General features: G+C 46.4%; 1 protein-coding gene across 3 annotated transcripts in view; it reads right to left on the minus strand.

The window, feature by feature from the left end:
- CERS6 (ceramide synthase 6) overlaps positions 1-21643 on the minus strand; it is a 270865-nt gene that overhangs the window by 226003 nt on the left and 23219 nt on the right. For all 3 annotated transcript variants that reach the window (XM_030209471.1, XM_030209470.1, XM_030209469.1), the window contains exon 2: positions 6733-6838. In XM_030209471.1, the coding sequence (XP_030065331.1) occupies positions 6733-6816 (84 nt within the window). In that variant the 5' untranslated portion in view covers positions 6817-6838. The remainder of the gene's footprint in view (positions 1-6732; positions 6839-21643) is intronic.

Genomic DNA, 21643 nt, shown 5'->3' on the forward strand with positions numbered 1-21643 from the left:
TTTTTCTGATCATGCTGGCTCAGTATCCGATAGTGCTGCTACCTGTCCTCTTAACTCCGTTTCCAGGGCTTCCTTTCCATTTATTTCTTTACTTTCCGCCTTTCTTCTTAATTTCTTGCCCTACATCCGTAAGTAAAAGCTGGGTCCTCCTCCGTGGAATTGACTGGAGGAGGCATAACGTGGATCCAGCTTTTGCCTATTTTCTATATCCATGTGCACTTTTTCTCCCTTTTCCCTCACCTCATCTGCTTCCTCACTCTTCCCTCGCCTCCATCCATGTCCAGCATTTCTTCTCTCTCCTCCATCCACCCATGTCCAGCGACCCTCCTGTCCCCCCTGCCATCCATCTATGTCCAGCAAACCCCCCTTCCCCTCTGCCCTCCCCTGCCATCCACCTATGTCCAGAAACCCCCCTCCCATGCCATCTACCCATGTCCAGAAACCCCCTACCCTGCCATCCACCTATGTCCAGAAGCCCCCCTCCCCTGCCCATCCACCCATGTCCAGCGACCCTCCTGTGCCCCTGCCCTCAACCTATGTCCAGAAACCCCCTCCCCTGCCATCCACCCATGTCCAGTGACCCTCCTGTGCCCCCTGCCCTCCCCTGCCATCCACCTATGTCCAGAAGCCCCCTCCCCTGCCATCCACCCATGTCCAGTGACCCTCCTGTGCGCCCCGGCCCTCCACTTATGTCCAGAAGCCCCCTCTCCTGCCATCCACCCATATCCAGCGACCCTCCTGTGCCCCCTGCCCTCAACCTATGTCCAGAAGCCCCCCTCCCCTGCCATCCACCCATGTCCAGTGACCCTCCTGTGCCCCCTGCCCTCCACTTATGTCCAGAAGCCCCCTCTCCTGCCATCCACCCATATCCAGCGACCCTCCTGTGCCCCCTGCCCTCAACCTATGTCCAGAAACCCACTCCCCTGCCATCCACCCATGTCCAGCGATCCTTCTGTGCCCCCTGCCCTCCACCTATTTCCAGACCCCCTCCCCTGCCCTCCACCCATGTCCAGCGACGCGACTCTCCTCGTTCCCCTGCTCCCCCTCCCTCCAGCCACCTGAGCCCCCCTCCCCGACCCGCCAAACGACCCTCGTCTACCACCCGACCCGCCGGCACCTCACCTGACCCAGCATTTTAAAAAAAGCTACAAGCGGCAGCCGGCAGTGCCTCCTCGCGTCTGTGAAAGAAGAAAAGTCGCTTCGTCCATTGGCCGGCCTTCCCTCATGTCCCGCCCTTGCGGAAGTTACATCAGAGGGTGGGACATGAGGGAAGGCTGGCCAATGGACGAAGCGACTTTTCTTCTTTCACAGACGCGAGGAGGCACTGCCGGCTGCCGCTTGTAGCTTTTTTTAAAATGCTGGGTCAGGTGAGGTGCCGGCGGGTCGGGTGGTAGACGAGGGTCGTTTGGCGGCTCAGACGGGGGAGGGGCTCAGACGGCTGGAGGGAGGGGGAGCAGGGTAACGAGGACTGGAGAGTCGCGTCGCTGGACATGGAGGGCAGGCGAGGCAGACTTGAGGCGGGCCGCGCGGGGCCCCCTTAGGCGCGGGGCCCTATGCGGCCGCCTCGGTCGCCTCTGCCTAAGACCGGCCCTGCCTGCCTCATTTGTGTTTTACCTTTTCACCTTTCCCTACCTACCCCTTCTAGTCCCCAAACCCAAACACCACTACTCCTTCCTCTATGTTCCCCATCCCTTTCCATTCACTGTTCCCAAGTTCATATTTCATTCACTTACCTGTTTGTAGTCTCTGTTTGTCTCTTTGTCCTGTGTACTGCTGCACCGTGTTTGTGAAGACTGCTTGGAGAGTGATTGGCTAGAGGGTGTGGCAGGAGTGCTTACAGTGTGGCTCTGCTGTGTGTGACTGCATTGTTTGTCGGTGGTGGCAGAGTGAGGGCAAGATGCACTAAACTAAACAAGCCTTTAACAAGCATTTAACGAGCCTTTAACGAACAAGTAGATTACCCTGGCATGCACTAAAGCCCAATTTCCGACAACGGTAGCAGCCAACGAAAACAGAATGCAGATGAGCAAATTGTGTAGAAACCCTATTGAAATGAGATGCACTAAGGTTTTCCGCTTGCCCTAACGCTGGAAAACTCTGGGAAAGCTAACGAGAGGTCTGTACCTCTCGTTGGGACTGCGCGGACCTCGAAAACTGAAATGTCACAAAAAAAAAAAAAATCAGGAGGGGGCAAAAACGCTCGTCAGGAGTGTCCTTTATTGACGGCCTTGCCCCCCCCCCCCCCGCCCGAGGTCACCGCTGCTCCCCGCGCCCCCCTGTATTGAAATCATAACTTTAGGCAGCCCCGCCCCCTCCCTTTCTCCTCCTTTCTTTGAAATGACAACGCCCGCCATCCTCCACCCCCGTGCCCTGCCCCCCCCGCCCCCCCCGAGGTCGTCACCATCGCTCCCCTCCTCCACCGGGCCCCCCTCCGTCTGATACCGGGCCCTCACTGTGCCTCTCACCTCTGTGTGAAGGCGCTGCACCGGCAAGAACAGCTGATCGCCTCTTCGGACTTCCCTCCTTTCCTCCTGGGCCCACCCTCGTCTGACGTAAGTAACCTATGTAGGTTACTTACGTCAGACGAGGGCGGGCTCAGGAGGAAAGGAGGGAAGAAGTCCGAAGAGGCGATCAGCTGTTCTTGCCGGTGCAGCGCCTTCACACAGAGGTGAGAGGCGCTGTGAGGGCCCGGTATCAGACGGAGGGGGGCCCTGTGGAGGGGGAGAGCGGCGGCGACGACCTCAGGGAGGGCGGCGGGAGCTGTCATTTCAAGGAAGGGAGGAGAAAGGGAGGAGGGCCGGGGCTGCCTAAAGTTATGATTTCAATGTAGGGGGGAGAGGGGAGCAGCAGCGACCTCGAGCTGGGGTGGGGGGGCAAGGCCGTCAATAAAGGACCTCGGGCGGCGGGGGGGGGGGGGGGGCAAGGCTGTCCATAAAGGACGTGTTTGGGGTTTTTTTCTGACGTCCTTGGCATGTGCAGAGCAGCCAGCAAAACGCTTGGCTGCTCTGCGCATGCTCTACCGGCCAATTATCCGACGGTTTTACGAAGGGTTAGAGAGTGCAAGTGAGCTGCAACGAGCAGCTCATTTGCATTCCCTTTCCTTCGTGCATAGCTGTTCCCTACCGATTCGCTATGGAATTCGGTACAGAACGGCTCGAACGAGGACTTTAGTGCATCCCCCTCTGAGTGTCAGCTTCTGTTTGTTCCTGCTGTGTTTCACCAAGCTGGTAGGGAGAGGTGAGCACTGGTGGCATTGTGTGGGGAAATGGAGGCACTAAATGCACAGGTGGCTTACATGTTAGAGGAAGAGGTAGAGGCACCGCAGGAGGTACGCACGCCCCAGAGTTTTCAGGCCCCGTAGCAGTTTCCTAGACCTCAATGACCTGCAGTGTGTCTCACTAGGTACTGCTTTGATAGGGCTGCCATTCAGCACCTTTGTGACCAGCTCCAACCCCACCTGCAGGCCGGGACCCGTAGGAACAACCCCATCCCTGTGCACCTGAAGATCACTGCTTCTCTCTCTTTTCTGGCCACTGGGAGTTTCCAGTCTGTCCTAGCTGTGAACACGGGTCTCACCCAGCCTTCCATTTCTAACTGTCTCACCCAGTTCCTTGATGCCTTACTTACCCACACCTCTCAGTACATCACCTTCCCTACCACCCCCCAGGCCCTGCAGAACAACATAGCTGACTTCTACGCCGTAGTTCATGTCCCCTAGGTCATAAGTGCCATTGACTGCACACATGTCGCACTCAGACCCCCCCCCCCCCCCCCCCCGGCACGAGAAGCCACTTATAAGAACAGGAAAGCATTCCACTCACTCAATATGCAAGTTGTGTGTGACGCCAAGGGGGAGATTCTAGAAGCTCTCCGCTACAGCTTTGTCTTACCTGATCGCCCCTTGTACTCCTCGATCATCTAGCAGTCCAACCGATTCCTTTGCCGGCTTCCTGCTTTTAATATACCTAAAAAAATTTTACTATGTGTTTTTGCCTCCAACGCAATCTTTTTTTCAAAGTCCCTCTTAGCCTTCCTTATCAGCGCTTTGCAATTGACTTGACATTCCTTATGCTGTTTCTTATTATTTTCAGTCGGTTCCTTCTTCCATTTTCTGAAACATTTTCTTTTAGCTCTAATAGCTTCCTTCACCTCACTTTTTAACCATGCTGTCTGTCATTTGATCTTCCGTCCTCCTTTTTTAAAATGCGGAATATATTTGGCCTGGGCTTCCAGGGTGGTGTTTTTGAACAGCATCCACACCTGATGTACATTTCTGACCCTTGCAGCCCCTCCTCTAAGTTTTGATTCACCGCTCTTCTCATTTTATCATAATCCCCTTTTTTTAAAGTTAAACGCTAATGTATTTGATTTCCTATCTATACTTACTTCAAAGCTAATATCAAATCAGATCATATTATGATCACTGTTATCAAGCGGCCCCAACACCATTACCTCCCGCACCAGATCATGCACTCCACTAAAAACTAGGTCTAGAATTTTTCCTTGTCTCATCAGCTCCTGTACCAGCTGCTCCATAAAGCAGTCCTTGATTTCACCAAGGAATTTTACCTCCCTAGTGTGGCCCGATGTTACATTTACCCAGTCAATATCAGGGTAATTGAAATCACTCATTATTATTGTATTGCCCAGTTTGTTTCTGTCCATAATTTCCTTTAACATTTCTGCATCCGTCTGTTCATCCTGCCCAGGCGGACAGTAGTACACTCCTATCACTATCCTTTTCCCCTTTATACATGGAATTTCAGTCCACAGTGATTCCAAGAAGTGTTTTGTTTCCTGCGGAATTTTCAATCTACTTGATTCAAGGCTCTCGTTAATATACAATGCTACCCCTCCACCAATTCGATCCACCCTATCACTACGATATAATTTGTACCCCGGTATGACAGTGTCCCACTGATTATCCTCCTTCCACCAGGTCTCAGTAATGCCTATTATATCCAATTTTGCATTTAGTGCAATATATTCTAACTCTCCCATCTTATTTCTTAGGCTCCTGGCATTCACATATAGACATTTCAAACTATGTTTGTTTTTCCTATTTATATCATGCTCAGTACTTGACAGTATTAATTTACAATCTTATGTCTGATTTTTATTTTTATTTAAGGACACCTGATCTACTATGATCTCTTTTGGAACCTCACTATCAGGATATCCTATCTTCCCTGTTTTGGTGATATCTTTGAAAGATACCTTATCCCGAACCATGCGCTTTTGAGCGACTGTCGGCCTTCACCCTGTTTCTAGTTTAAAAGCTGCTCTATCTCCTTTTTAAATGTCGATGCCAGCAGCCTGGTCCCACCCAGGTTAAGGTGGAGCACATCCTCTCGGAATAGGCTCCCCCTTCCCCAGAATGTTGCCCGGTTCCTAACAAATCTAAAACCCTCCTCCCTGCACCATCGTCTCATCCACGCACTGAGACTCCAGAGCTCTGCCTGTCTCTTGGGCCCTGCACGTGGAACGGGTAGCATTTCAGAAAATGTGACCCTAGAGGTTCTGGATTTGAGCTTTCTACATAAGAGTCTAAATTTGGCTTCCAGAACCTCTCTCCCACATTTTCCTATGTCATTGGTACCAACATGTACCAAGACAGCTGACTCCTCCCCAGCACTATCTAAAATCCTATCTAGGTGATGCGTGAGGTCCGCCACCTTCGCACCAGGCAGGCAAGTCACCAGGCGATCCTCACATCCACCAGCCACCCAGATATCTATATGCCTAATGATTGAATCACCAACTACAACAGCTGTTTCAACCCTTCCCTCCTGGGCAGCACTTGGAGAAATATCCTCGGTGTGAGAAGATAGTACATCCCCTGGTGGGCAGGTCCTGGCTACAGGAGTACTTCCTACTTCACCAGGGTGATGCTCTCCTTCTAGGAGACCTCCCTCCTCTAAGGTAGCACAAGGGCTACCAGACTGGAGGTGGGACTTCTCTATAATATTCCTGTAGGTCTCCTCTATGTACCTCTCTGTCTCCCTCAGCTCCACCAAGTCTGCTACTCTAACCTCAATAGAACGAACATGTTCTCTGAGAGCTAGGAGCTCTTTGCATCAGGCACACACATATGACATCTCACCAACTGGGAGATAATCATACATGTGACACTCAATACAAAAGACTGGATAGCACCCCTCTCACTGCTGAACTGCTGACTCCATCTTAGGGTTTTTGAGTTTTTCAATAATTTAAAACTTGTTACAGTATTAAGGATATTAGCCTAATATAAAAATGTCTTTTAGTGTATATTGTATGATTTATTTAGTGTTTCCTTCTTAGATGTTAATGAAATGTATTTAAAACTCTGTAAGAGCACTCCTTGCTTGTTACCCTAATTACAATAACTGACTATAAATGAAGAGTTGTCCTTGGGGTGGGAGGGTGGGCGGGAAGATTAAACTAGATCCTGCAGTGCCTGCTAGAGCCTGTTAATGCTGTGGTACAAAGTTTTTAAAACTAAGGGGAAAAGATTATGGAGATCAGTTGATAAAATTTGCTTTTTTTATATTTTTATTTTGCCTATTACTAACGTACAATTCCTCCTTTAAACCCCAATCTTTAAGTTCCCAAAGCACAAAGCAAAATAGTGTTCACTTACCAGAGAAATGTCCTGCTGCTAAATACTAGTTTTCCCTATCTACTGTGTATAAGGTATGTTATCTCTAGAAGGCTCAGAGTACTTTCAACTTAAAAAAAATAAAACTATACCTTGGTAATTGCAGTGAAGACCTTCTCCAGAATGGCATTGGGCTGGGCTTTCATTGGTCCATTATTTTGAATTTTAAGTCTCATGGCACATGGCTTGGCTACGAACCTTTAAAAGAAAACAAAACGCAAATGTTAATTTGTCAAACTTCAGCCCAGGCTGTTTTACTGAACACAGTAATGCAAAAAAACAGAACCCCACCCCACCCCAGTACACTTCAGAATATATAGAACACAACACAGAAAGATGTGCAAGTTGAACTTTGGAACCTCTACACTCGACAGAAACAGCACTCTCTAAAGTCTGTAATGACCTGTTCCTTGCCAAATCCAGAGGCCACTACTCCATCCTCATCCTCCTTGATCTATCCGCCGCTTTTGACACTGTCAATCATGATTTACTTCTTGCCACACTGTCCTCATTTGGGTTCCAGGGTTCTGTCCTCTCCTGGTTCTCCTCCTCTCTCTCCCACCGCACCTTCAGAGTACACTCTCATGGATCTTCCTCCACCCCCATCCCGCTCTCTGTTGGAGTTCCCCAGGGATCTGTCCTTGGACCCCTTCTTTTTTCAATCTACACCTCTTCCCTGGACTCACTGATCTCATCTCATGGTTTCCAGAATCATCTTTATGCTGATGACACCCAGCTGTATCTCTCCACACCAGACATCACCGCAGAGACCCAGGCCAAGGTATCGGCCTGCTTATCCGACATTGCTGCATGGATGTCCAACCGCCACCTGAAACAGAACATGTCCAAGACCGAGCTTATCGTCTTTCCACCAAAACCCACTTCTCCTCTTCCTCCACTCTCTATCTCAGTTGATGGCACCCTCATCCTCCCCATTTCATCTGCCCGCAACCTTGGGAGTCATCTTCGACTCCTCCTTCTCCTTCTCAGCGCATATCCAGCAGATAGCCAAGACCTGTCGCTTCTTTCTCTTTAACATCAGCACCTGTACTCTCGTCCATGCTCTCATTACCTCTCGCCTTGACTACTGCAACCTACTCCTCACTGGCCTCTCACTTAGCCATCTATCCCCCCTTCAATCCGTTCAGAACTCTGCTGTACGTCTTATATTCCGCCTGAACCGATATACTCATATCACCCCTCTCCTCAGGTCACTTCACTGGCTTCCAATCAGATACTGCATACAGTTCAAGCTTCTCCTTCTTACCTACAAATGCACTCAGTCTGCAGCCCCTCATTACCTCTCTACCCTCATTTCCCCTTACGTTCCCGCCCGTAACCTCCGCTCACAGGACAAATCCCTCCTCTCAGTACCCTTCTCCATCACCGCCAACTCCAGGCTCCACTCATTCTGCCTCGCCTCACCCTATGCTTGGAATAAACTTTCTGAGCCCTTAAGCCAAGCCCCCTCCCTACCCATCTTCAAATCTTTGCTCAAAGCCCACCTCTTCAATGTTGCTTTCAGCACCTAACCTTTATACCTTTCAAGAAATCTAGACTGCCCCAATTTGACTGCCCCTATTTGACTGACTGTACATTTGTCCTTTAGATTGTAAGCTCCTTGAGCAGGGACTGTCCTTCTATGTTAAATTGTACAGTGCTGCGTAACCCTAGTAGTGCTTTAGAAATGTCAAGTAGTAGTAAGAACAAGGAAATACCAATTGTACCCCATTTTCACCACCTGAATTGCCTTCAGGCTTGATTTGATTAATTTATTAAACTTGATTAATCACTTTTCCTCAACAGATGAGGTGTCATGAATATTTAGGTACAGTAAGTATATGACTGTTTCTTGAAGGCTCACAATTGTAGATAATAAACACAGTTATGCACCCTGGAGTAGAGTCAAAGGGCAAAGGCCATAAATCATGAGGCCCAGGCACTTATGATCTGATATGATATCCTTACGGGCAAACATGCCTGGGAAAGGAGGAAGCATAAACAAACATGAGAATTTGGTTTAGCAGGTGAGGGAAACCAGATAGTTTTGAAAAAAGACCAGATGATCCCGTGTAAGATAACTTGCTGAAGCCTTGTAAATCATTGTTAAATACAAATGTATAAAAATAGCTGTTTCAGTTCAGTATGTTGGAGTGATAGATACAGAGAGCATATATATGCAGTAGTTCTATCCTCCCATGAGAAAATATTATTTGTATCTATACTTCGTAAGTAAATAAATTACTTTTCTCATAAGCGGCAGCCTCGGTCTTTTATCTCTACAAATTGAGGGTAACTGGTATATGAAGATTTGGAGAGGTGGTAAAAAGACCTAAGCATTTACACTGAATTAATTCACAATTTAAAGGAAAAAAAGAAAAGAGTTGAAGTGGGAATTGAACCTGGATCCCCTGCTTTACAGTCCACTGCACTCCTCAAGCCTGCTTTCTGCTTTGTTCAGAATGCCCTGAATACATTATGTTGTCCTAGAGCCTGGTATTCCTTTCCTGTTTCAATTTCAGGGGAGAAGGAAGGGAACAGCAACCACTGGGTGAGTCACGAGGGGTTATGCCTTAATCACTCCAGAGGTCAGCTATTCAATCAGAGCACCTTTTTGTACCCTGGATGTGATTGAAACAGGTCTAATAAAAATTTCTTTTTTAGACTTGGACTTTTCTTCCTGTTTGATTATCGCTGTTGCATGTCCTAATTTTGGGCCCTCCTTAGCCCCATCCAAAACACGTCCCCTTGCTATTTGGACAAGCTGTAGTATATAGCATGTCCAAATTCTGCCATTACAAAAGCGCAATTTGGATGTTTGGGGCAAATGGGCGGGGTTTTTTTGCCATTTTGAGATGTGCTTTGAAAATTAGCCACAGCCCCTTAAAACCTCTGCATGGGTGATCTCAACATGTAAATAGCAGCTTTCAGAAATCAACATTTAAGCATGTATGTCATCTACACATGCAAATGCCACTATTTACAAGAGGAGATGCTTCAACAATCTATTATATACACAACATATAATAGAACAGACATAAATATTTGAGGATAGACTGGAATGTAAAGGGAAGGAAGTACCAGGCAAGCAGTAAGGTCAATGGATGACTCTTCCAACAAACTGCCACACATAGTAACATAACATAGTAGATGACGGCAGAAAAAGACCTGCACGGTCCATCCAGTCTGCCCAAGAAGATAAATTCATATGTGCTACTTTTTTATTTGTACTGTCCTCTTCAGGGCACAGACCGTATAAGTCTGGTCAGCCCTATCCCCGCCTCCCAACCCCCAACCCCGTCTCCCACCACCAGCTCTGGCACAGACTGTATAAGTCTGCCCAGCACTATCCTCGCCTCCCAACTACCAGTCCCGCCTCCCACCACCAGCTCTGGTACAGACCGTATAAGTCTGCCCATCAGTATCCCCGCCGCCCAACCACCAGCCCCGGCACAGACCGTATAAGTCTGCCCAGCACTAGCCCCGCCTCCCAACCACCAGCTCTGCCACCCATTCTAGGCTAAGCTCCTGAGGATCCCTTCCTTCTGCACAGGATTCCTTTATCTTTATCCCACGCATGTTTGAATTCCGTTATTGTTTTCATCTCCACCACGTATACACATAAGAGAAGATTCACAAAAATGTGGTTTTACTGAAGAACAAATTGTAAAAGCCTGCCTCAGGGGTCTATAAATACAGAAATATACAAAAATGATAAAAATGCAAACAATGCATAAAGGTAAAACAATATAATGATATAATAAATAAAATGAGTAAATAAATATATAAAGCAAGAACCTGGAGCAATAACACTTTACAGGCAAGAGGCATAAGAACAGATAAGGAATACAGTGCAATCCGCTTAAGTGCAAGGGTCTGGGACCAAAGAAATGCATGCAATTAACCGGATCATGCACTTAACCATTGTGACCCAAAGAAGCTTGACATCTGATAAACATATGTACAGTACTGTTTATTATTATACGTACAGTATACAGTCTCCATTAACTGACGTTAGGCTTACTTGAAGTAATCAGTTATAGTCCTTTGTACACTATTGGGTCTGTGAGTTCCATAGACTACGTCTGCCAGACGGTAAAAACTGTCATAGCACTGACATCCAGTGGCCTCCAGATAGGCCCGCAGGATGTTGAGACTCTCCAGCGCTCTTGCAAAAGTGACAGGTGGAGGTTGTTGAATTTCGTCAGCATGTGCCTCGCTGCTCATTTCATCATCTGTTTCATCATCAGCTGTTGTTGCCTGCATGTAGGCGCGTATCTCAACATCCCCAAACCCACCTCCCCACTCCCCCCGTTTTCTATTTCTGTTGATGGCTCTCTCATTCTCCCTGTCTCCTCAGCTCGAAACCTTGGGGTCATCTTTGACTCTTCTCTCTCCTTCTCTGCTCATATCCAGCAGATTGCCAAGACCTGTCGTTTCTTTCTTTACAACATCCGTAAAATCCGCCCCTTTCTTTCCGAGCACTCTACCAAAACCCTCATCCACACCCTTGTCACCTCTCGCTTAGACTACTGCAATCTGCTTCTTGCTGGCCTCCCACTTAGTCGCCTCTCCCCTCTCCAATTGGTTCAAAACTCTGCTGCCCGTCTCGTCTTTCGCCAGGGTCGCTTTACTCATACTACCCCTCTCCTCAAGACCCTTCACTGGCTCCCTATCCGTTTTCGCATCCTGTTCAAACTTCTTCTACTAACCTATAAATGTACTCATTCTGCTGCTCCCCAGTATCTCTCCACACTCGTCCTTCCCTACACCCCTTCCCTTGCACTCTGCTCCATGGATAAATCCTTCTTATCTGTTCCCTTCTCCACTACTGCCTCCAGACTCCGCGCCTTCTGTCTCGCTGCACCCTACGCCTGGAATAAACTTCCTGAGCCCCTACGTCTTGCCCCTTCCTTGGCCACCTTTAAATCTAGACTGAAAGCCCACCTCTTTAACATTGCTTTTGACTCGTAACCACTTGTAACCACTCGCCTCCACCTACCCTCCTCTCCTCCTTCCTGTACACATTAATTGATTTGATTTGCTTACTTTATTTTTGTCTATTAGATTGTAAGCTCTTTGAGCAGGGATTGTCTTTCTTCTATGTTTGTGCAGCGCTGCGTACGCCTTGTAGCGCTATAGAAATGCTAAATAGTAGTAATAGTAGTAGTAGCAGCAGTGCTGTCGTCAGCTGTTTGTAGATCGTAATCAACAGCTATGTAGCGATGAAACTCCTCTTCAGTAACACCGGCTGGGATGTCAATAACCTGTTCATCTGACGCGTTTGCAACAGCTACATCTGTTTTGTCCCTCTCCACATCCTTAACAAAGCTTGCCCATTTGTAGCAGTTCACAATGGTTGCCTGTGTAACATGATTCCAGGCTTCTTTCTGCATATGTAGGGAATCCAACAGTGATAGATTACGAGCCAGTTCAACAGCACGTTTATCCTTGCCAGTCTGGTCATCCATAACGCTCATCAGACGACGTAGCACAAGAGCCCGATAATGTTGTTTGAAATTGGCTATTATGCCCTGATCCATAGGTTGGATCAGAGAGGTAGTGTTTGGTGGCAGGAAGACCACCTTGAGGTTAGATAGCCTGACATCATCCCTGTGTGCAGCACAATTATCACAAAGCAACAAAATCTGACACTTTTGTGCCAGCATTCTAGTGTCTAACTTCTTTAGCCACTGCTTCCAAATTTCCCCAGTCATCCATGAATTTGCGTTAGCCTCATATGACACAAGAAGTCACTTAACTTTCTTGATGCAACAGGGCTGTTTGCTCTTTCCAATGACGAGGGGTTCCAACTTCTTACTCCCATCCATATTGCAGCAAAGGAGGATCATCAGTCGGTCCTTCAACATTTTACCTGCAGTAGTTTTGGAATGTTTGATTGCAAGTGTTCCACCAAGATTGTGAGCCCTCCTGGAACAGAGAAATATCCAGTGTACCTGAATGTAACTCACCTTGAGCTACTACTGAAAAAGGTGTGAGCACAATGGAAATTAAAAAAATAAAAATCAGGAATCGCTCGCCAGTAGAGACCGTTTTCGTCAGCATTGAAAATGTCACGAGGTGCAAACTCGTTCATGGTAGGAAGAACTGAAACAACCTAATTTTTGGCACCAAAGTCATCAACGTCTTGTTTCTCACCATGCTGTTTCTTGAATTTTATGTCCCTCTCCTTCCATCTTTCTGACCATCCAACAGTGGGCTTTGAATTCTGTTAGTCCAAGACTTTCAGCTAGCTGGTTAGCTTTCTCCATAAGCACTGGACCACTGACAGGAAACTGTCTGCTCCTGACTCGAGAAAACCACCAAAGAACAGCATCTTCTACATCCTCAGCTTTTCCCGCCCATTTTCGTTGTGGATTTGTATTGTTTTGCCAGTCTTCTAGAAGCTGGTCTTTCTGCTTCAAGACACGTGAAATTTGACTGGGATTGACACCATATTCTTTAGCAATAGATGCTTGACTTTGTTTGTTTTCTAATTTTTTAAGAACTTCTATTCGTTCAGCCAGTGTTAAAGTCTTACAGTTCCGCCGCAACGACGATGACCCCAGTGTACACTCTAACAACATTCTTTCACTTATTCTGCCTGTGGCAGTTAAAGGGGCAGTAAATTTGAAATCTCGTTGGTTGTCATGCGCCAATCGGCTTCCATATTCCGTGCGCTAGCTTATGTGGAGTCTTTCCTGCAGAGGCGCGGGTCTTAAACCATGCATATAAGCGAATCTTGCATTTATCAGTGGTGTGCTAAACCGAAGTTTGTCCCCATAGAAACTGATGGTGCCAAAAACGGGACCGAAGTACGGCATGCAGTTAAACAGAGCATGCGCTTATCTGACGTGCACTTAAATGGAGTGCACTGTATATTAAATTCAACCACATAAGTGACAAAAATCAGGTTGCAAACTAAGAGGGTCTTTTTTAAGGCGCTCTGGCATTTTTAGCGCACTAAAAATAGGTGCACGCTAAATGTTAAAGACACCAATGTATTCCTATGGCCATCTTTAGCGTTTGGCGAGCACCTATTTTTAACTCGTGCTAAAAACGCCAGCGCACCTAAGTAAAAGACCCCCTAATAGAGTAGAAGTATAAACGAATCAAAAGATGTGAGAAATCAATGCAACTTATCATATACACGCACATGTATATGCAGATAACCAAAAAGATATCAGTTGTGAGTGTATCTGTCTTTATGTCAATACATGTATATCTGTGTATATTTGTGTGAATATGCGCCAACGCATTTACATACGCATTTCTATACACATGCATATTGTCAGCAGGCCACCACCTTCAGGCCTTCCTGCAGGTATGAACTTGGCTGACTCTGGAAGGGCCCTTCCCTGGACATGGCACTCCCAGAAGCAGACTCCAAAAATATGCTTAAAACCGCTTTATTCCATCAGCAAGGCCAAGACATTTCCTCTTCCAGACACAGTCCTTGGTTACAGCACATATCACCCCTTGTTCCTTCCCCCCACCTGCCACAGTTTCTGGATACAGTTTAAATCATTCACTATTTCCCCAGCATGGCCTGATTCCTGGACACAGTTTGAAATCACTCATTGTTTCACCAGCATGGCAGTGTTCTGAACACAGTTCAAGTCACTCACTGTTTCCCCAGCATGGCACCACTTCTGGACACAGCTTAAATTACTCACTGCTTCATAGCATGGCATGACTTCTGGACACAGATTAAATCACTCTCTGCTTCCGCAGTATGGCATGACTTCTGGACAAATCACTCACTGCTTCCCCAGCATGGCATGACTTCTGGACACAGCTGAAATCATTCACTGCTTTACAGCACGGCACCTCTCTCCTCCTTGAGTGGAACAGCTGCTTAACTTTTCCTCCAAGCTTTCCCCAGCATTGAAGAAGGTTTGGTATGAAGCCTTTCAACTTCTTCCCTTGAACCTAAGCTAGAGCAGCAATCTCAATGGGCTCACTTCCCCAGTCATCTTGGGCTTGGATCTCCTCTCTGACCTCTTTCTCCACCTCCCATTCCATGGGCTCCTCTCCCTTTATGGGCTCCTCTCCCCAGCTGGTCCTCTCCCTCCTGATTATTCCTCTTCAGCCAATCCCCCTCCTCTCCCTCGGGATCCTGGGACTTGTAGTTCCCTTGCTGCTCCCTTTGCTTGCCCCCAGGGCTTTGCAGGGGTTCTTGGGAACTGTAGTCCTCCTCTGGCTCTTGGGAAACTTATGCCTCTGTGGGGGTGTGGCTTCCGAGCCCCTAGGATCCTGGGACTTGTAGTTGGAATCCTGGGTATGAAACCTACCCATCTTGCTCCTCTCCCGAATCCCTTCTTCCCTGACCCTCAGGGGTTCCTCACAATACGCATTTAGTGGAGGAGTGGCCTAGTGGTTAGGGTGGTCGACTTTGGGTGCCACTTCAGGCACAGGCAGCTCCTTGTGACTCAGGGCAAGTCACTCAACCCTCCATTGCCCCATGTAAGTCGCATTGAGCCTGCCGTGAGTGGGAAAGCGCGGGGTACAAATGTAACAAAAAAAATATATATATCCACACACATACATACAGTTTGTGAAAATTGGTCACAGCACTGATTTTTCACATCTTTTTTGATTCCTCTATACAGCCACTCCATTATTTTGTGACCTAATCTTTGTCACTCATACGGTTGAATTTATGTTAATATATTCCATATCTGTTCTAATGCGTCTTGCCTGTAAAGTGTTACTGCTCCATGGTTCTTGCTTTATATATTTATTTATTCATTTTATTTATTATTTTATTATTATTATATTGTTTTTCCTTTATGCATTGTTTGCATTTTTATCGTTTTTGCACATTTCTGTGTTGTTTACTGACCTCTGAGACAGGCTTTTACAAGCCACAACATCGTCCCGTGTCAGGTCCTTGTTCCTCAATAAAACCACACGTCCAGGGAAAAAAGCCCATATGTAAGTGAATGGCTAAAATGCTTCCATTTACACGCTTTCTTACTGCCTAAAACTAGGTGTCTCCTTATAAAACTACTTCCTAAATCAGTGTTTCCCAAGTCCATCCTGGAGTATCTCCTTGCAGTCAGGTTTTCAGGATATATGCAATGAATATGCATGAAATAGATTTGCATACAATGGAGGCAGAATATGCAAATCAATCTCATGCATATTCATTGCACATATCCTGAATACCTGACTGGCAAGGGAGTACTCCAGGACCGACTTGGGAAATAGTACCCTAAAGAGCCTGCTACTTAGATGATTCAAAGGAGGGTTTCTACTACATGGGCTTTATTCACCAAGGGAAGCTGTAACAATGAAAAAGGGATACACTCAGAGGGGCATTTTCAAAAGGGAGGTCCAAGTTGCAATTTGGACGTCCTCGCATAACGTCCAAATCTAAGGGCTGGGAAACCCATATTTTCAAAAAATGATGGACGTCCATCTTTCGTTTCGAAAATACCGTCAGAGACGCCCAAATCCTTAAATTTGAACGTCCCTAGACATGGACGTTTCTAACTTTCGGCGATTTTCGAAACCAAAGATGTCCATTTCAAAAATGGCCAAATGCAAGCCATTTGGTCATGGGAGGAGCCAGTATTTGTAGTGCACTGGTCCCCTGACATGCCAGGACACCAACCAGGCACCCTAGGAGGCGCTGCAGTGGACTTCATAAATTGCTTCCAGGTACATAGCTCCCTTACCTTGTGTGCTGAACCCCCCAAACCCACTACCCCTAACTGTACACCACTACCATAGCCCTTATGGGTGAAGGGGGGGCACCGTGGGTTTCTGATGGGTTTTGGAGGGCTCGCTGTTTCCTCCACAAATGAAAGAGGTGGGGGGGATGGGAATGGGTCCGCCTGTCTAAAGTGCACTGCACCCACTAAAACTGCTCCAGGTACCTGCGTGTGCTGTCATGGACCTGAGTATGACATCTGAGGCTGGCACAGAGGCTGGCACATAATATTTTTAAAAATGTTTTTTGAGGGTGGGAGGGGGTTAGTGACCACTAGGGGGGTAAGGAGAGGTCATCCCCCATTCCCTCCGGTGGTCATCTGGTCATTTCGGGCACCTTTTTGTGCCTTATTCGTAATAAAAATACCTCTGGGTGAAAACATGCAAGTGTTCGTCAGGGGCGTCCTTGCTTTTTTCGATTATAGGTCAAAGACGTTCAAGTGTTAGGCACGCCCAAGTCTCGCCTTGGCTACGCCTCCAACATGCCCCCTTGAAATTTGGCCGTCCTTGCGACGGACTGCAGTTGGAGACGTCCAAAATCGAGTTTCGATTATACCAATTTGGACGTCTCTGGGAGAAGGACGTCCGTCTTCCGTTTTTTTGTCGAAACATGGATGTCTTTCTCTTTCGAAAATGAGCCTATCAGGCTCTCTCCATATAAAATCCAATATATCAAACACAATATTTGCATTTTAACCCAGAAATCTATTGGCAACCAAAGCTATCATTTACACACTGACTTATATTCCCATCTGTACCTGAATGTATACCACTTTGACAGCTTTCCAGCTTGCAGGTGGTATGTAAAAATTAAATAAAAATGTATTAAATATTTTTGGATCCATAATTAACTTGACAGAAGTGTTTTGAATCAGTTGAATAGCATGGATATACCCCCATGGCAAACCTAACTGCATTGCAGTAGTCCAGGCAAACACCACCAAAGCCTAAATCATAATACATCAAAATACAAACACAATAAAAGATACAGCAAGTATAACAGATATATGAACAAGGATAAACAGGTGTGGGAGTGGAGCTCTCCAGCAACATAGTACAGTACAGTCTCGATTATCCGACATAAATGGGACTGATCTGTTGTTGGATAATACAGAAAACACTGCATAAACCCTTCAAAAGGGGGGGGGGTCTGTCAGATATGCTGATTAGTGTAGATCGGATAATCGAGACCGTAATGTAGCTCTAAGCACAAGCATTTTGTTCTTACAAAACTGAAAAGGAAAATCACTTTACCAGTATAAACCGATTGCTCTATTTTTCATTTCCAATTGACATGCCTATAAAGCTCTTCATGGCAGTCCAGTATTAATTCTATAAGGACATAAGTGTATCACTCACATCTCCGGTTCCAGTCAAGCCCATTCCGGAATCCGGATCCTGCCAAGCCTGTTCAAGAATCCTGAAACCTGTCCCTACCTTGTTTATTGTCTTGCTTCTGTTATTCTTGTTGCCTAGCTCCTACCCTGTCTTGCCTGTCTAGTTGTGCTTTGTCTTGTCTTATTCAGTTTAGTCCTGTCTAGATCCAGTCCTTGCCTTGTCCTTGACTTCCCCTTTTCTGGACCCAGTTTTAATCTAGTTCTCTGTTTTGCCTTGTCTTGTATTTCCTGGGTCCCAGTCCCAGTTTTAATCCAGTTCCGAGTCTTGTCTTGTCCTGTCTGGATTCCAGTTCTGGCCCCTTTGCCTTGTTTTCCTTGCCTCATCTGCATCTGGTCCTTGTTTTGTGTTTAGTTACCTCTGCCCTCAGGGAGGGGAGAGGCGACCGAGGCGGCCGCATAGGGCCCCGCGCTTAGGGACGCGGCGCGCCTCAACTCTGCCTCTCCCCTCATAATCCAATCCTGCTGCAGCTGCTCGCTTCTCCCCGGACCGCAATCATTGCTCGCTCGCTCGCCCGCTCGCCACCCCCCCCCCCCCCCGCCAGCTCCCGCCTCCCAGTCCAGTCCCACGACTACGTCGACAACAGAGTTGCAAGCAACTTGCAGCGGCCCGCTCCGACCCAACAGACTGACAGTTGCAGCAGCCACAGGCAGCACGATGGCTTTGCTCACCCAGCTTCCCTTCCGCCTTCCAATGTCCTGCCTTCCGATGATCAGATACTTCCTGTTTCCGGCGAGGGCGGGCGGGAGTCATTGAGCGGGAAGGAGCTGGAGAGCGTGGTCGAACTGAGCGGAGGTGAGCAGCCTGCAGCCATCAGGTAAAGGAGCTGGAGCCAGGGAGCGTCGTGGTCTGGTCGGAGGCGGAGACTAGAGCGGAGGTGAGCAGCCTGAGCCATCCTTACTATTGCAAAAGTATTCTCCCTGTCCCTTCCCCAACAAACTCTGCAACTGAAGTAGGAAGAAGCAATTTATGAAAAACAGACTGTTTTGGAGACTGGAAAAAAATTGTGAAATGAGCAGCTTATTAAATATGTCAGGTTTTGTGTTGTATTTTTAACTTTACTAGCTCAGGTTGCTTTTGTACCTGTTTCATATATTTCATTTCCCAAGTGTGATACTGTGCTAGAATCAAATTGCTATAGTTTCCACACACTAATCAAACTCATGTACTTTTGATCTTTCTAAGTCACGATGTGTAATGCCATTTCCAAGAATTAAGATTCACCTGGGAAGCTGTAACATTTTACAATGTATCAGAGATGTCTCATGCACTGAAATATTGATGCTAATGAAATCATCTCAATAGGAAATGCACAATATTGCTGTGAAAGGTAATATTGATAGCTGATTTCAATATGCCAGATGATGATTTGTATATCCCTACTGTGGTATTATCTTGAAGTAGGGAGAGCCTGGAACCTTTACAAGGAGAATTGCTCCAGAACCTGGTAATGGAACTCAAGTGGGGCCATATTGGACCTGATGCTTATGAAAGGAGAGAATGTTTATGATGTTAGAGTGGGTAATCACTGGCAACCAGTGGGACTGAATTACTGCTGAAAAGGTTCTGACCTGAGAAGAGCATATATTTTTAGTACACTCCTTGAGTCTATTGATAATGATAAATGGTGGCAGTGACTTGGTGAAAAGTTATTCTGATGATTGTGTAGCAATGCACCGACAGCCATGGAGCAATAGATTTGAGACTGCAAGCTGGCCCTGAGCTTGAAAAGGTGGCTACCCAAGAATGTAAGAAAAAACATGGTCGACTAAGCATAGCTTCATGTCACTGACAGTGGCCAATCTGGGTCCCCAGTATACAGCAGATCCCTATTTCTTAAGGGTCATTTCTAGGAATGAGCGATGGCCATTGTAAGGTCTCCACTAAATAATCAGACAACAAAGGTAGAAAAAAGTATTTTATTCAGAATTTATTAATTGGAATATGTCAGCTTTTGGAAATGTGCATCTGTGATATTTTGCTTGTAAGTTTCAATTTTTCTAGTATTGCTGCATGCTAAGTCTGACTTCTTGAGGTAACTTTCCAGTTCAGTATTTTGCCTTCATATCTGTTGTGTCATGTGTTTTTCATGTGTGATCAAGGTGCAGTATCCTGCTAGTGTGTAGTATTTGCAGCCCTTTTTGTTTTGTTTTTTTCACGATGTAGTGTAATGGTGTTTTAGAGCTTGGTGTAATTACAGTTCTGCCTTTCCAGGCATAAGTTTGTAGCTCGTCCTGTTCTTGGAATTAGTGCTGTTATGGTTTGGTAAGGTTATGAGTGTGTTTTTGCACAAGTTTGTGTATAGTGTTTTGCAGTGGAGAGATTGTGTGTCCGCACCTCTGACCCCCCGGGGTTATGAGAATTGGAACTACTAATTGTAGTGGACTTGAACTGAATAATTTCTGGGGGGGGGGGGGGGGTTCATGATAGCATTGTGCTTATTATTTCAATCAGTTTTTCTGTACAAATTTAGCTTCATTTGTCTTTATTTGAAATTTCATAAATAAAAAATGTTCTAAAAATTTAATAATCAATGGGGTGGAGCTAGGGCGGGGCTAGGATGGGGCCCCACCAAATTGGTCTGCATAGGGCCCCGCACTTGCTAAGACTGGCCCTATCTGCCCTGCCTTGTTGAGTTTGTTAGTTAATCCTAGTCCAGTCTGTTCTGATTCCTGCCTGTGCCTCCCCAGGTGATTTGTCTGCCAAAGCTCCAGCTTTGGTCCAAGGGCTCACTATTCCTTGACAGTTGTGACAATGATGTAGCTATAATTCGGGTTCCTCTTTCCCACATGAATCACTTTGCACTTGCTCACATTAAACGTCATCTGCCATTTAGATGCCCAGTCTCCCAGTCTCGTAAGGACCTCTTGTAAATTTTCACAATCCTCCAGTGATTTAACGACTTTGAATAACTGTCATCAGCAAATTTAATTATCTCACTAGCTACTCCCATCTCTAGGTCATTTATAAATATGTTAAAAATCAGCGGTCCCAGCACAGACCATTTATAAATGACCTAGAGATGGGAGTAACTAGTGAGGTAATTAAATTCACAGATGACACAAAATTATTCAGGGTCGTCAAGTCGCAGGAGGAGTGTGAAAGATTACAGGAGGACCTCGCAAGACTGGGGGATTGGGCGTGCAAGTAGCAGATGAAGTTCAATGTTGACAAGTGCAAAGTGATGCATGTGGGTAAGAGGAACCCGAATTACAGCTATGTCATGCAAGGTTCCGCGTTAGGAGTTACGGACCTAGAAAGGGATCTGGGAGTCATCGTGGATAAGATGTTAAAAACTTCTGCTCAGTGTGCTGCAGCGGCTAAGAAAGTGCACAGAATGTTGAGTATTATTAGGAAAGGGATGGAAAACAAAACACGAGGATGTTATAATGCTGTTGTATCGTTCCATGGTGCGACTGCATCTCGAGTATTGTGTCCAATTCTGGTCGCTGCATCTCAAAATAGATATAAAGGAATTAGAAAAGGTGCAGAGAAGGGCGACAAAAATGATAAAGGGAATGGAATGACTTCCCTATGAGGAAAGGCTGAGAAGGTTAGGGCTCTTCAGCTTGGAGAAAAGGCGGCTGAAGGGTGATATGATAGAAGTCTACAAAATAATGAGCGGATTAGAGCGGACAGATGTGAAACATTTGTTTACACTTTCAAACAATAACAAAACCAGGGGACACAAGATGAAGCTAGAATATGGTAGATTTAAAACAAACAGGAGAAAGTTTTTCTTTACTCAGCGTGTAGTTAGACTCTGGAACTCGTTGCCGGAGAATGTAGTGACAGCAGCTGGCCTTACGGAATTTAAAGGGGGTTTGGACAGATTCCTGAGGGAAAAGTCCATTGAACATTATTAATTTTTTTGTGGGGGGGGGCGGGGGG

The sequence above is a fragment of the Microcaecilia unicolor genome, chromosome 7, assembly GCF_901765095.1.
Source record: "Microcaecilia unicolor chromosome 7, aMicUni1.1, whole genome shotgun sequence".
Classification (NCBI taxonomy): Eukaryota; Metazoa; Chordata; class Amphibia; order Gymnophiona; family Siphonopidae; genus Microcaecilia; species Microcaecilia unicolor.